This window comes from Cricetulus griseus (assembly GCF_003668045.3).
Source record: "Cricetulus griseus strain 17A/GY chromosome 1 unlocalized genomic scaffold, alternate assembly CriGri-PICRH-1.0 chr1_1, whole genome shotgun sequence".
Lineage (NCBI taxonomy): Eukaryota > Metazoa > Chordata > Mammalia > Rodentia > Cricetidae > Cricetulus > Cricetulus griseus.
In genome coordinates this window covers 112,722,659-112,739,396 of record NW_023276807.1, presented here as the reverse complement: position 1 = coordinate 112,739,396, position 16,738 = coordinate 112,722,659, and the positions used below count along the sequence as shown (strand labels likewise).

Below are 16,738 nucleotides of genomic sequence, written 5' to 3'. Positions count from 1 at the left end.
TAAAAGCTGCAGCTCAGGGCCAGCTAGCTGCTCTCAAGAGAGAGAACAGTCTCCCTCTAATACCAGCCTTAGTGGAATGTCTGCCTCTGAGCAGAAAAGCTGGGGGTGGGGGTGGGGGCTGGGAACACCAGAGACTGAAATGAAGGTAACTGGCAGTGTTAAACGCTCGTGATACCTTAACATTGCCGGCCATAGCTCTGTGGAATTTCTCAGGGATCTTTCTGCACCCCTATCTCTAGGCTTGGATATATGTACACTCAAGGTCAATTTCAGCTGTAGGAACGTTTTCACCCCCCTTTCCATCCTCAGTTTATGCAGATTTTGAGGTGAAAGACTTACTAAATGAAGGTTCATTTGTCGGGGCTAGAGAGATTGGCTGGTTGTTTTTGCAGAGGCCTTGCACCCACATGGTGGCTCACAGCCACTTGTAACTCCAGCTTTAGGGGAGCCAACACCTTCTTTTGCCTTCCACGACCACGTGGTACACATGCATACATACATGCAAGCAAAACATTCATACACATAAATAAGTCTTTTAGAAAAGTTGATTTGTCCATATAACTTTCATTTTCCCAGCCATTCATTCTTCTATCGGTCTATCCACCTAACCACCCACACACATTTAGTAAGCATGTTTTGCTGATAGAAATATCCCAATGGTGTTATTCTTGCCCAAGTCTATTTCCCATCTACATTTGGTTGAATACAGGAGTATGAGTCGATATAAAGTAGTCCCCACTCCTGATGGAGCAGATAACATGCCAGCCCCATAATTTCTTTTTGCTTTAGTTTTTGTTTTTAATAAAATGCACTGGGTGCCAGTAACCGTGTCTAAAGAAGCCGGGAAAAGCGTGGAGGCGAAAGATTTTTAGAAGCTAGTCTTCTTCCAAGGAGCGATTTAGGATTAGGTGACACAGAAGTCTGTCCTGGTGCTGAGTAGGGATTTCAGCAGGAAATAAATGCTGTCCTGTGGGTGTCCCCAGGGCATTGTGGCCGAGCCGCTCCGAAGGTCCAATCAGAGAGCTCTCAGAGCCCTAGGCTTAGTGCTCTTTAAATTACTGAGCCGGGTAGAGACCCCGTCACTTGGCCTCGAGCTCAACCTGCGTAAGTATTATTTCTGAAGGTGTCGATGTATTCGCTTAGTTCCATCCCTAGATGTCCGCCCGGAAACCCAGGGCGACGCAACAGGTTCTCAAGAGTCCCGGGGTCTCCTAGTCCTCCCTCTTGAGCCCCTAGCCTACACGGGGCGGGGCAGCGGGGCGGTCTCTCACTCAGCAACCCTGGTGGTGCCCCGGCCCGACTTTAAATAATTCATGAACCAGGCGGAGGGAAGGCGTGGGGCTGGAGAGCACCGAGACCCGGGAGGGAGACGGAGCTGAGAGGTGAGTAGTTCCGAGTGCGGCTGAGCGCACCCTCTTCTAGAACACCCAGGGCAGGGATTAGGGGAGCGGAGGAGATCGTCCAGCGCCTCCTACTGCCTCCACAGCAGGTGGCGGGAGCCTAGATTGCCTTCCGGGAACTGGAGGGGCTGCAGGGTGGTTAGAGTCCGGGCTACTGAGCGATTCCGGGGTCTAGGAGGGCCCGTTAGACCGTGCAAACTTTTTCCCGCCGTGGTGGCCCGCTCTGTGCGGCATTGCTCTGCTGGGGTGCTCCTTTCATCCTCTGGAGGGGGTGGAGGTCGCTGGGTTCCGGCGGCGGCGGGACTTCCAGGCTATCGGCCAGCTCTCGGAAAGGGCGGCGAGAGGAGAGGACTGAGTCTGAAGACTCCATCCTGGTCTTGAGAATTCTTCTGCGGTAAGGAAAGCCTCGGGAAAGGCCCGGGGGACGCGGGACTCCGAGCCACCGTCTGCTAATTATGTGCAACGCATAGTGCTACTGGTCCGAGTCGGAGGGCGACGGGGTGCAAGAGCAAACCGCCTCCCCGCGGCCGTTGCAGAGCGCACGCACCCGGGGCTGGAAGCCCTGGCTCCAACCTGCCCTCCGGGTCGCACTTGGGCTTTTCTAGGGATGGAGACTAGGGGCGCTCCGGGTATACCTTGACAGAGTGCGGGGACCGGGGACAACAAAGAGGAGTGTGGATAGACCAGCGCTTTCGTGGCTGCTGGAAGATCAAGGGTCTAGGGCTAAGTTTCCGAGAGGGGGTCGGAGAGGGACTGTGAGGACCTCGGCTCCAATCCTCAGCTCGTGCTCAACGGGGACTCGAAGGGGAAACGCCGCGATGGCGCTCGGGACAGCGGGTCTCAGGGATGACCCCCCGCCCCCAGGCGACAGCAGATTCCTGGAGGCTCCTAGCTTCGCGCGCCGCCTCGCAGCCGGTTCCTTTGTGCTCAGCAGCCCGGGAGAGGCCCCTGCGAAGAAGGCAATGAGGGAGGAAGGGCACCCGTCTGGTGGCAGCTTGGAGGGAAAGGCAGCAGAAGAAAGGTGCCCGCGTTTCCTGCAGTTCCTGCTTGCTCCGGGAGCCAGCTCTTTTGCTCTCTTGTTCAGTTGTAGACTTTCTCATACCCGAGCGCTGAAAGGTTTGCTCGGCGTCTTGTGGGTGGTTGCTGGCCTTTGTTAAGCGAGTGAGAGATTGAGGTCCTTGCAGGCCCCTCCGCCCCGATTTACTAGAGACCCAAACAGCTTGAACAATGAGTTGCGTTGGGCCATAAGAAAAACTTTTTTTAAATTGGCCTATTGAATATTGGCAAATTCATATGGTTCAGCTTGTGCAACTACTTACTTTTCTCATTAATTTACCTTTTTTAATCACTACGGAGCTGACATCTGTCTGCATGAGCCTTGGAGTCAAGGTGGTTAGCCTGGAGCATTAGAAGTTTATGGACAGCACACGTTGTGCCAAGCTCTTTACCTGTTAGCATATTAATCCGCCAACCCCATGCAAAAGCCCACTCACTACACAGCAGAGAATGTAAGCAACTGTCACTGTTGCAGTATTAGTGGGACCAAAAACCCGGCTGTGTTTGAAAACGTGGGATTTTTGCTATTTAGCAGGGTCCTTTAGTTTTTTTCTTTTAAGTGTTCCATAAAATTTTTATGGACTTCCTTATGATTGCTATGTTGAACTATTTCTCTGTGTTCTAGTTCAGTGAAGTAAACAAACACACCAAAGGACAGGCTGAAAATAACAACACTAGGAAATAGCTAGAGAAATGGCTCCGTGGTTGGGAGCATTGGCTGCTCTTCTAGAAGACCGGAGTTCAATTCCTAGCAACTATGTGGCAGCTCACAACTGTCTGTAACTCCAGTTTCAGAGAATCCATGGTAACAGATATGCATGTGGTGCACCTATATATGTGTGAAGGCAAAGTATCCATATAAAAATAAATCTTAAAAAAAATAATACTTTACATATTGTTGAGTTTGTTTATAATTTGTGGGAAATAGGTCTTGTCAATTATCAAGAACACCTCCTTGTTTTTAAGAACTAGGTAGCTTTGTTAAAAATAATACAAACTAATTAGCATGTGTGTGACAAACACATGTTCTTGGGGGACTGTGACTTAGAGGACATGGCAGGAGGATTGGATAGTCGGTCTTAGCAACACAGGCCAGGTGACAGTGCCCCTGGTTGGTATATAATTGAGATGGGCCCAGCAGATCTTGGATATGGCTGCTGTACTGCCAACTGCGTTCCTAGAATGAATTAGAAACCACTCAGCTTCAGTATCTGTCCCAGGCTCAGTCCCAAGAGAAAGCATCTGGCCAGCCTAGAAGGCTCACCCCAGGACCCATTTGGGCACCCCAGCTGGCCTCACAATGAAAGGTAGGGCTGCTCCCCAGAGGACTCATAAAGGTGGGCTCAGAAGTCAAGTAGCCCCTCATCCCCAAAGCAGCACCCCAGAAGACAAACATTTACATCCATCACGGGGATCCTTGAAAAAGAGAGAGTGAGCACTTTCCATCAAAAGAAGAAAAGAAAGAGAAGTTAGTGGCTCACTCCATTTGCTTTCAAAAGCAGCACTTGCAGAAATGTAGCTCTCCAGACTTCAGACTCAGAATCATGTGAGGTATGTGCTCAAGCCTAACTTTAGCAGGCTCTTTTCCCTGTTTGAATATAGTGCATTTGGAGTGGAAACCAACAGTGTGCCCCATTAACCAGGAAAATGATCAGGCCGGCTTTGCTAACTATGACCCATTTAAGGGAATGGATCTGGAGGAAGCAGATTCCAAAGCTTACAGTCATGAGCGTCTCAAGAGATGAGTTCCCATATGGAATGGTGGATCTGTAGTCCTGCCTAGGGTGACAGTGAAGAGATAGCCTGATTTGGAAGAAGCAGCCACAAGCAATCAACCCTAGAGGTAGACTAGGATCTGTCCTCCCCAAGGGTGTACGATTGCCAACAGGTAGGTGCCTGGCTCAGCTTTAGAAGAGGCAAAGATGATGACTTTGTGGCAGCCTTGTCTCCATTTTATTTCAGCCATCCTTTACTGGCTATCTCCTGTGTACCAGGCCCTGAGGATACCTGAAGGAGTCAGTATCTAAATGTCACACATCATCCAGGACAGATCAGGTCAAAGCCACAGAAACAATGTGTTTGTACCTTGGTCTGTTGTCCTGAAGTTGTATCCAGAAAGCCTGCATTGTCCTGGGAAAGTGGCAGAATTGGGGCAGGCAGGCAGATATTCTAAGAATAGTGTTTGTTTCAGCCTTTTGATACCTTCAGGGATGCTGGTTAAAAATGCAAATTGGTTAGGACTGGCAAGATGGCTCAGTGGGGCAAAACCAAACAAAACAAACAACTGTTGAAGCTATGAGTTCAATCTCAGAACCCATAGTAGGAGGAGAGAACCAATCCCAGAAACTCCTGAAAGTTGTCCTCTGAATTAGGTGCCACTATATACATCACCCTGCCCCACAATAAATAAATAAAAAATTAAAGTGCAGATTAATAAACCCCACCCCAGTAGTTAGATTTGCCAACAGTATTTTAAGTCAACACCCATTTTAAAATAAATATTTAATATTTTAAATTAAATATTAAATATTAAAATATTTTTTAAAATAAAAAAATACTCGTTTTGTGTGTGTGAATGTTTTTGCTTGTGTTAATATGTATATCATGCTGGTGCCTGATGCCTATGGAGTCCAGAAAATATTATCACCTGGAACTGGAATTTTGAATGGTTGTGCATCACCTATCACCATGTGGGTACTGGGAACTGGACCCAGGTCCTCTGCAAGACCAAGTGCTCTTAACTTCTCAGCCACCTCTCCAGCCCCCAAAGCCTACTTTATAGAGATACAGGTTATTTTCTGTCCTTTAGCTGCTCTCAGCAGTGGCTCTTGGCACCTGAATGAGTCCTAAAACTTTGCCTTTTCTTTCCCTCTTTTGTTTTTTGTGAGACGGGGTTTCTCTACGTAGCCCTATTTTCTCTGTAGACCAGGTTGGCCTCAAACTCAGGGATTTGCCTCTGCCTAAGGTTTTCATGTCTACTAACATTGAGGAGAAAATCTTTTTTTTTTTTTTGCCTGACTTTCATCAACTGCCTGCTTCATAACTCTCGAGATTTTGATATTTTCTTAAATTTTAGTATTGAAGAGGCATCTGCACCTTTTGCAGGGGGGCGGGTAAGGAAATGTGTACACTGAATCCCACTTAGCTGCTGAAGTGATGGGCACCTCCTTGCTGAGCAGAGGTATTCTCTTCCCTTTGGGATTTCCTCTGTTCATTTTCAGAGGGAGCTAAAGATTGTTTATTCATTGCTCTAGGGGAGATTCTATCTGTGGCTGTGGCTTGGTCTCATTACCAGGAAATGTGTCTTTCTCAGCACCTGAGCCTTTAATCCATCCAGTCTGAGTCCCTCTAACAAAGAACAAGCTGAGGCATGTGGGGTGTGTGTGTGTGTGTGTGTGTGTGTGTGTGTGTGTGTGTGTGTGTGTCTGTGTGTGTCTGTGTGTGTGTGTTCAGAAGAAGCCCTTGGGAGCCATCGCCAGGGTCACAGGGCACATTGTGGCTATGATGGAGCTTGATCCCAGGAGCCACCTGTAGACTGAAGTGGCTGGTAATTTGCTAGAAGCCTTCCGAGGCATTCTGTTGTGTGTAGCTCTGTAAAGAAGTAATTGGAGCAGGATGGGAGGTAGAAAGGAGCAAAATCTGAAGGGATTATAGATATATAGGGTATATAGGAATTCGCATTCCTATAGCTAGGAATTTTCTTCTTCATCCAATCTGCTCAAGAAATCCTACCTCTTATCTGGTTTTAATGTAAACTTGTTCTAAACTTTAGTAATAAAAAACTTTAGTAATAAATCCTGTACTGCATTTTGTGCTGTTACCTCCCTGGCTGCTCTCAGCAGGGTCCGACTTAGAATGTAGGCAGTTCTTGATTGTCCCCATGTCCCCTTGCCAGTCTGAATTTTAGGGCAACTTTATGCTTTCCCTGAAGTGTCTGTCTAGCACAAAAATGAAAGCCTGTCTTCTAGACCAAGGCACTTCAACTCCTTTTACCCAAGAACATTTGGGTTTTTTTTTGTTTGTTTGTTTGCTTGTTTTTGGTTTTTGAGACAGGATTTCTCTATGTTTGCTTTGGCTGTCCTGGAACTTGCTCTGTAACCAGGCTGGCCTAGAACTCTTAGAGATCCACTGGCCTTTTTCTCCCAAGTGCTGGAATTAAAGGTGTGCACCATCATTATCTGGCACACAAGAACTTTTTAGTGCAAATCTGGAAATGTAGGCATACAAATTAAACATTTACTGATAATAGATGATAAATAATTTTATTTCAAAACAATTTCGAGTCATATAATTTACCACGTACTTAAAGCAAATTTACATGCCAATAAGGTAAATGTGCTTCTTTGTTTAACATAATACAACTCCAAGATACACTAATTTGAAACATGCCAAGAAATGATGGCAGGAAAATATTAAAGTTCCTTGTGTTCCATAATTAAAGCATTATGTCTCTATGCCAGCAGAACTCCTTGTAAGTAAAAACTCTGCACTCTATAAGGTACAGCAGTCTGGAATCTGAACTAAGGCATTTCTGGCAGTGTTTGTTCATGTTGCATGACAAGATGGAATGTTCACTGCAAAGCATGTGTGCTGTGTGTTCAGAACCAAGACTACAGTGAAACCTCATGCAACACTGGTAAGCTGTGCAGTCTCCAGCCTTCTAGGTTGCTTGCTGATTTATTTACCCTCATGAGATAGTGTAAGAAGAAGTCAGGATTTTTGGCTTTTGTTTTTTGTTTGTTTGAGACATGGTTTCTCTGTGTAGTCCTGGCTGTTCTGGAACTCACTCTGTAGACCAAGCTGGCTTCGAACTCACAGAGATCCACCTGCTTCTGCCTCCTGAGTGCGGGACTCAAAGGTGTGTGCCACCACAGCCTGGTGTGGGTTCTTTATTGCTTGTATTTACCTGCTGAGTAGAGATGTCTTCTGTTAGAATAGTAAGAACCTGTGTTGCCCCTCATCATTGCTATGTCCCTCTCACTTCCCAGACATAGTGGTGGTGACCATCATTAGGATTCCTGTTTCTCACTGTCTCTTCAAAGGTGAACAGGAGCCTCCTTTGGCCCTGCCTCTCATCTCCTTGGTGCCCAGTCATGGAGAGACTTGGAATGTCCATTTTCAAGAACAAACTCTGCTCGGTGTTTCCTGACCCTGGAAAGGGCTGTGTTCTGAATCATCCCGTTCCCTAGCTCTGACAGTCCTTACCTGCAGCTCTGCAGCAGCTGCGTGCTTGGTTTCCACACACCCCAATTAGGCCTAAGTGTTTAACTTTAAGCCATGCCACATCCTCTGGGGGTAGAATCCTGGGGCAGGCAAGGCAGTCTCTAAGTAACCAATGCTCTTTCTTTCCCTACCAGGCAATACTTTGAGTGAATGACCTCCTGGGAGACCATTCCTCTGCTCCTCTTGCTACCAGCCAGGAGGCAGAAGATTCCACAGGTTCAGGAAAGGCCCATCACCTCTGACCTTCCAGTAACTACCTCATGCTTGGTGGACCAGGATGACTATGGCTCTTGTATTCAGTGTCCTGTTGCTGGCGCTATGTGAAAATATTGCTTCAGGAGCTCAGTCTACATCGACAAGCACTCCTGGGGCACTGAATTATGAATTGCCTACCTCAGAGTATGAGACCCCAGACACATTCAACGCCGGGATTGTTGGCCCTCTCTACCAAATGGTACACATCTTCCTCGACGTGGTCCAGCCGAATGATTTCCCTGAAGGTAAGTATTGACCACGGAGAAGATGGATTTGTCTCTCTTGGTTTCTGAATGACCACACCACCCGTACAGAAGATATTCAGCACTGTGCAGTAAGTACAGTATGATGTTCAAAGCTTTGGCTATCCAGGGGCAGAAAATATTTATATAGAATTTAGAAAAATGTGTATCTGGTTAGGCTAGGTGAGAAACAAAATCAAATCTTTCTGCTTGGTTGATTTTTCAGTTTCTATTGCTTTGTTTTGCATTGAACAATGCATTGTTCCAAAGCACAAATATACACAAAGTGAAAATTAGGGTAAAAATGCAAGTTCTTTGTTGTGGAATGAGAAGACTGATAATTACTTGGCTGCTGTTGGTTGTGTCCCTTAAAAGTTTAACTCTTTTCTTCCCACCACCAAACGCAGTCTTAAAGCAAGGACAGACCTGTCTAGACCTGAATTCTGATTGAAGGTTTCAGTACTAAGAGTTTATTGGGAGGGGGGAGGTGGCAGGGCATGTTGGTCACTTCAGGGCGGTGGAGCTTTGTGCTCAGGGCTATTGTTCCCTATACACAATACTGATGTTTCTTTGGCCTTCTTGTAGTTCTTTAACCTGGAAGCCCCCTGGTGTGTGTGATTACAGGGACAATCTGTGAGACAATGGCCTGAATTTTTGGTGAACTTAATTTAAATTACACTCTCCTAAGCTTGACAGAAATTTGAGTACTATCATCGGTTATAAAACTTGTTGCTGTCCAAAAGATGTAGACAATAAAATAAAGAGCGCGTAGATAGTCTTGGCTAGTGTTCTAAGAGGTGTGTGTGTGTGTGTGTGTGTGTGTGTGTGTGTGTGTGTGTGAGAGAGAGAGAGAGAGAGAGAGAGAGAGAGAGAGAGAGAGAGAGAGAGAAGGGAGCCTTAAAAACTTCATATTATGGGGCTATGTTGGTTAAGTTTTTTTTTTATTTTTAATAATTCATTTATTTTATTTTATATGTATAGATGTTTTGCCTGTGTGTATGTCTGTGTGAGTGTGTCAGATCCCCTGGTACTGGAGTTACAGACAGTTGTGAGCCACCATGTAGGTGCTGGGATTTGAATCTGGGTTCTCTGGAAGAGCAGCCTATGTGTACTTAACCACTGAGCCAACTCTTGAGCCTGGACTGGTTAAGTTTTAAATGACAACTTGCCAGCACAGAAAATAAGGGATCACCTAGATCAGACTGGCCTGCGGGTATGGGCATGTCTGTGTAGTTTATCTTGACTGCCTTAATTACAGTGGGATGGAAGACCCACACTGGATGTGGACATCACTATTTCAGGAGCCAGGCCCTCACATGAGTGAAGAAAGCTAGCCAAGGAAGCAGGAGAGGTAAGCAGCAGGCAGCTTGGGCACGCTGCTTCCCTCTGCTCTTGACTGTGCATGTGATGTGAGTGGCTGCTTGGGATCCTGCCTTGAATTCCCTGAAATGCCAGGTCATAACCTGGAAGTCTGAGTCAAATTAACCCTTTCCATCCCCTTTTTTGGTGAGGATATTTTAATCACAGCAGTAAAAATTCAATGAGAACAGGGCCCATTTATAGTTTCATTAAAATGCATGTTTATTGACATTTTTTATTGTATTTGTGTTAGATTAGCTTGGCACAGTCTGAAGTACTCTTGTCAAATTTCAATTCTAAGAAATAAGTCAGTCTGGGCCGTTAGTGCCCAGACTTGAAATAACGCTGTCTAGTGCTTCTGTCACTGACTAGAAGAACAAAGTTGGAAATCCATAAGATGAAATGAAAAAACAGGAGAGGTTAGCTGTTAGTGTTGATAGCATAATATCTGTTTGGAATAGCTATCTTGATTTTTTAAAAATAGACTCGCTATGAAAGTTACTATAGAAATAGGTAACTCCTATTATTTTGAGTCATTTTTTAGTTTTGTTTTTCGAGACAGGGTTTCCCTGTGTAGCCTTGGCTGTCCTGGAACTCATTTTGTAGACCAGGCTGGCCTTGAAGTCACAGATCCACCTGCCTCTCCCTCCCAAGTGCTGGGATTAAAGATGTTCACCACTATAGTCTGGATCCTAGTTATCTTAACATTTTTATTTGTGTGTGTGTATCTCTAGTGATTGTATATGTACTTTTGCATATGGATGGAGGTGAATATATGTGTGGATGCTAGAGGCTGACATTGGATATCTTTTATTGCTTTCCACCAGTTAGATACATGCATGTTACCACACATGTCTTGTACATGGGTGCTGGCAATCCAGTCTCAGGTCCTTATGCTTGTGTGGCAGATATTTTCCAACTGAGGTATCATCTCCACAGTCCCCAATCATCTTTTTAAAAAAAATGTATGTACAAAGCTTAGAATTCACTTGTTTTGTGTGAATTTACGGTGAGTTCGGAACAGTTGAAGCTGGCCATATCTCACTCTATGACACATCTTACAATTAGCTTATCCTATAATTTCTTCCATACTCTGTTTGGTGTTACTCCCTCTAAATTTCATAGGAAGTCTCTTCATGCTTAGTAAAACAATGCACATTCAAAGCCCTCATTTCAATGACCAGGCTAGCTGAGGGTGTATTTAAAGGTTTTGAATTCCATCAGCAACATTGTTAGCTTAGAAAAGAGCTGAAGAGTGTAAATCTGAACATTCTAAAGATGTTAGCCTATCTGTAGCTTGGTCTCATCATGGTAAAGTGAGACATGCCCGAGTTGCAGCAGCACACCAAAGCAGAACAGTTTTCCCTTGGAAGGGGAAAATTATTATTGTTTCCAGAACACAATGCTGGATTTGACAGTTGACACCTTAGGGTTTCTATTTTCTTCTCTCATCCCAGTTTTTTTTTTTTTTTTTTTTTTTTACATTGTTCCACCCAATTGCTAGATTTCATAATAGTCTCCAAGTGTCCCTTTTTATTGCCAAGGACATGAATGAAATAGTCATGGCTTTTACCTGGGGCCCATAAATTTCACAGGCACTAAATCATGGGAATATTAACCTAAACAGAAAACCTTGAGACAAGTATAATATGTTGATAGATGGTATGCTGGCTAGTTTTGTGTCAATTTGACACAACTAGAGTTATCTGAAAGTAGGGAAGCTTAATTGAGAAAATTACAGCCTCCATAGGATTCAGCTAGTGACTGATGGGAGAAGGCTCAGCCCATTGTGGGTGGTGCCACCCCTAGGCTGTTGGTCCTGGGTTCTATAAGAAAGCCATGAGGCGCAACTCTTAAACAGCACCCCTCCATGGCCTCTGCATCAGCTCCTGCTTCCAGATTCCTTCCCTGTTGGAATTCCTGACCTGACTTCCCTCAGTGATGGACTATATGATGCAGAAGTGTAAGCCAAATAAACCCTTTCCTCCACAACTTGCTTTTCATCATGATGCTTCATTGTAGCAATAGAAACCCTAAGACAGATGGCATTATCCATGTGTCTGTGCTTCTGCCTGTTTAGTATAGACTGAGGAGTGGTAGAAGAAGGAATGATATTGGAGTCTGTTCTCTCTCTCTCTCTCTCTCTCTCTCTCTCTCTCTCTCTCTCTCTCTCTCTCTCGGCTTGCCATGTATCTTATGTCCAACAAAAATAGTTTACTGAATTATCATTTGAAGTTTTTGGGAAAAGCCCATGTTGCACCCTGAAGAGGGCTGAGATGAAACGGCCTTGTTCTGTTGGGACTTGGGAGTTTTACTTCTTGGACAAAAGATACAAATAGATTAAGAACACGGGTAACTGAACCATGGCACAATGTATTCTACAACCTGGTGTGGCTATCTTATGAACATCTTCCTGGCTTGGAGTTACCTAGCCTGAGACTGCATGCTAGCCTGAGGCTCATGGAGAAGAAGGCTCATGTGTGTCATCTTGGGTGTCACTGTGCTGAAGGCTGGGATGTCTGAAATCAGGTGCTATCAGATTGAGCCTCAGATAGGGCCCACAGTCTGTGTTGTAAACAGTTGTTTTCTTGCTGGGTGTTTGTCTTTTCCTTGATGAACGTTTGGAGATAGAAACAGACACTCAGACACACAACCACCCCCTCTTCCTCTCTTTACCAGACACAAATCTCACCATGAGGGCTCTGCATATATGCTTCATTTAAACCTGTTTATTCCCCAAAGTCGATTCCTCCATAGGCTAACACACTGGAGCTTAGCTTATGAATTTGGGAGGAGCAGAGATAGCCCGTACCAGTGGATGTCTTAGTCAGTGTTCTATTGCTGTGAAGAGACAGCGTAACCAAGGCAACTTTTATAAAAGAAAACATTTAAATGGGGCTTGCTTACAGTTTTAGAGGTTTAGTACATTATGATCATAACACGGAGCATGGTGGCACAAAGGCAGACATGGTGCTGGAGAAGTAGCTGAGTGTTCTACATCCAGATCCCCAGGCAGAAGAGAGAGCTACAGGACCTGCATTGGTCTTTTGAAACCTCAAACCCACCCCCAATGGCATACTTCCTCCAACAAGGCCATACCTACCCCCAAAAGGCTACATCTCCTATTCCTTCTCAAGCAGTGCCACTCTGATGACTAAGCATTCAATTATATGAGCATATGGGGGCCATTCTTATTTAAGCCACCACAGTGGGCAAGGGGGAATGTTCCTGGAATAGTTTAGCCTAGGTCAATAAGAGCCAAAGCTGGAAAGAAGGCAGAACAGTCAGCAATCATTGGAGAAACATTATTGAACATCCCAGTTTTCTGTGGTGTTTCTCTCTGTTGGGTGTTGTGAGCCCGAGTCTAAGTGGAATTGGGATTGGGGAAGAGTCTCATCAGTGCTGGAGGGGAGACCACATGGAGGAGGATGCTCCTCCAGTGATTTAAAGGGAGAACTATGAACATATAATGAAATGGAAAGTAAGAGAGGGGGAGAATGCATGCAATGTGTGCAGTATCCATTTCATGTCCAAAGGACTGTGCTTATATCTTAGCTTTTACAATGTCCTGCAGGGATAATCAAGGCCAAGTTGTTAACTTTAAGATCTTTGTTTCTTGTAGATGGACTCTGACTGTAATCATAACCTACTTTATAGTTCTTATTTGTGAGGTTTAAATGAGATGTTGTATGCAAAGCCTATGTTTAAAACCATGCCTGATTGGCACCAAGAAGAATCAATAATTGAGGTTGCTATTAACTTTATTATCTGAGAGGAATAGTTGGCCAAATATGATGCTTCAGTTGATGTAGGCAAGGGACGTGGGAAAGAGATGACTCCCCGGGCATCATTTAAATGCCTTTTCTGCTGCTCCCTTGGGAACATTCGACATAGGATTGTCCTGTTGGAAGCAGTTCTATGACTTCCCAGGGTATCCAGGACATGGCTGGCTGGCAGGCCTCCCAGTATCAGAGCAGGTGCCAGGATCCAGGGCTTACTGCCATTTTGAGTGGTCTTCTCTCCTCACAAGGATGGCTGCATCTAATAAGCTCTTGGGCTTTCTCTGCTTCTTTGTTCCTTACTGCTGTCCCCTGAAATCAATCCACAAGCCTTGTTTTGCTACCTGTTAACTCACTGAAATCCTCTACAATTTTTGGAGGTAGGTGATGATCATAGGTGGGGTGTCAGTGATAATCATATGTTTCTTTACAGGTTGGGAAACTGAGTCAGAAAGAGCACATGTTCAAGTTGCTAGAAAAAGACAGACTGGGAGACCTTTGTTTCTGAGACTCAATGTTTCTCCAGTAGTCCTTGGCTTCCTGTGGGTAATTGTTTTTTTCTATTTATTTTGATATGATGCTCTTAAAATAACCATGGATTGGGTATTGCAACAAAAACTACAAACAATGAGAAGAACAACAGCCAAGATTTTTTTAAAAAGAAAGATTTAAAATAACCATGAGACAATATGAGAAGCGATAGCCTTCTCATATGTGGCAACAATGAGTTTGTTCTAAGATTTAGCCATTCTGAGGAAGTAATCAAAGAAAAAAAAGACATGTCTGCTTTTAGTTTTATGAAATATTCTAAAATAATTGTTCACCCTGCTTTAGCATATTCTTAAATTAAATTTTAGGATGGTTGACCTATTTCCAAAAGTATTTCCAGACATTTGCCCCTGGAATCTGGTGGGTGTGGCATTGCTAGGGGGTAGAATTGGTGCACGAGAGTGAGTGAGGCCAGGTTCCCATGGAGTTTGGGATTCCCTCAGGACCTTAGAGTGTAGACACTCTCTGTCTTTCAGTTAAATAAACTTATTGACTGAGGTGATCAAAAGAGTTGAACACCAGGATGGAGGATTGTGCCATGGCACTCAGTGAGGCATGAGATGGCCTTGTTGTCAAGATTCCTCTGCCTCCTCCCAGAACTCGCAGAGACCTTAGCTTCTCCTGCCTCCTCCCAGCCCTGCCTTTTTGCCCCTACTCTCAATTCCCATGGTCTTTGCTGTATAGAATATATTTTCCCATGCTACAGGTTTCACATTAGCTTCCTGGAGAAAGCCCAGGGCAGGTCATCTTCAATTCTAACCCCCTAGGGAAGCCAACCAACCATGGATCCTCTCAATAACTATGGTCAGGGTAGTGCTGAGTGGGCCCCGCTGCTTCGAGCCATTGCTGTCACTACAACATCAGAAGCAGAGAGAGGTGGTTCCAGGAAATTGCTTATCCAGTGAACAGTTCAACAGGTGTGCCTGTACTAACATCTAGGTACCACTAGATTATAGCACCTGTATGTTCCCTCCTAGTTCATACAAAGAAGTCATTGTCCTTTATAGATCATGTGACTCATGTTGGCACTGGACCTTGCCAAAAATAAGGTCACCAAGGCAAAAACTAATGTGTTTTGTTCCTTCCTCCCTATGTAAGTCTCTGTGTTGGGCCGCCTGTACCTCTTTTCCTTTCATCCCAGAAACCTTACAGGATTACAAGTCCTCTTAGTGTCTCATTCTACACAGCAGGAAAAGTCCTTCAAGTTGAGGCTGAGGCCACAGCACTGAGTGGATTGTCCAGGACCTGCAAGCTATCCAAGCAGCTGACTGCAGCTGTGAGGCTTCCAAGGAAAGTGAGATTCAAAAGGCTTGAGAGAGTGCTTCAATATCCCTGGTGCTGATGGCCCAAGGACCACACTGATCTTTTTTTTTTTTGTATTTATTTATGTGTGTGTTGCTGCTTCCACAGCTCACATATGGAAATCAGAGGGCAGCCTGTAGGATTTGTTCCTGCTTCCACCACATACACATAGGTTCCAGGAAATTGAACACAGATTGTCTGGTTTGGAGGCCAGTGTCTTTACCCACACAGACACCTTGCCAGCTTCCATGCTGACCTTTTACCAATGTTGCTGACTCTGTGGATAGAAGTGTTTCATCCACACTGTGCTTGCAGTGCCCCTAGTGCCATGTGTGTGTGTGTGCGCGTGTGTGTGTGTGCGTGTGTGCGTGTGCGTGTGCGTGTGTGTGTGTGTGTGTGTGTGTGTGTGTGTGTGTGTGTGTGTGTATTCCTGAGTGCGAGCACATGTGTGTGTGTTGATGCTTGGGTGAGCAGTGAGTGTGTTGCAGTATGACAAGCACCTCAGAGCTGTGTGTTGTGTCTCCAGCTTCATAGCACAACCACTCAGCTAAGCTGCAAGAAGTGTCCTGCCAACTGTTGCCTTGTCTCATCATGCACAAAGTCTCTCCGGTTGAAATGTGATCCTGTCTTTCTGTAAGCTACTAGAAAGCAGCAGGAAAAGTCCTTCAAAAGGCTCTAGAAGCAGGGCTTCCTGCTCTGTGGGGACCTGCCCTGACTGGAATGCTTCAGGAGTTTTTCCCAGCCTCTGTAGGAAGTAGGAGATTAGTGTGAGCATAAACATGGGCTGACAGCTGCAGGATGAAGCCAGCCTGGTGGAGACAGGCCCTGAGCCCTTGGGGTAGCAGCTGTGGATGGAGTGTGGTCTGCATAGGGCAGTGCCAGGTCAGAGCTCCCCAGCAGAATGAAGAGAGATCAGAACCCCACTGTATGGCCAGGGTCTAGATTTACAAAACCCCGTGCTCTGAGTGATGGTGAAGAGACTGTGCCCTGGATCAGCCTCCGAGCTTTACTAGCTCTGTGATGGTGAGCAAGTTGCTTAATCCCTCTGTTCCTCTAGAAGATGACAGTTAATAACAGGATCTACTTTGGGGTCACTGTATTTAAGTATTAAGTAAGTGGTATTTATAAAGCACTTAGAATAACACTTGATAGTAACACTCATTGGTATTTATTTGTTTATCCAATAGCATTAGAGTGTTTGTAATCTTGTATTGGTTAATGTAATGCTCACAGAGACAAGAGAAGCAGTTATGTGACCTTTGCTTATTGGCTCTACAAGGTGGTGGTAACACATGGTCACAGTCTGGGACACTTACAGCAGCCCTAGAATATTCTATCATAACCAGAAGCCAAGAGTCTAAAATTAAGGCCTAGGCACAACTTTGCTCCCTCTTAAGGCCCTAGGAGAGAATGAATGTAGCTGGCTTCCTCCGGTCTGCTGGTGCCAAGTATCCCTTGACCTGTGTGGGGTCACTGCCATCGGTTCCTCCTCTTTTTAGGACCTTGCTATCCCAGATACACTCATCTCTGGATACTTAACTCATAAGTTAAACGTATGTAAAGACTTTCCACA

General features: G+C 45.1%; 1 protein-coding gene across 2 annotated transcripts in view; it reads left to right on the top strand.

The window, feature by feature from the left end:
- Positions 1-7,962: 7,962 nt before the first annotated feature.
- Positions 7,963-16,738, top strand: part of Prom1 (prominin 1) — a 95,178-nt gene continuing 86,402 nt past the window's right edge. For both annotated transcript variants that reach the window (XM_035452750.1, XM_035452749.1), the window contains exon 1: positions 7,963-8,179. In XM_035452750.1, coding sequence (XP_035308641.1) covers positions 7,963-8,179 — 217 coding nt within the window. The remainder of the gene's footprint in view (positions 8,180-16,738) is intronic.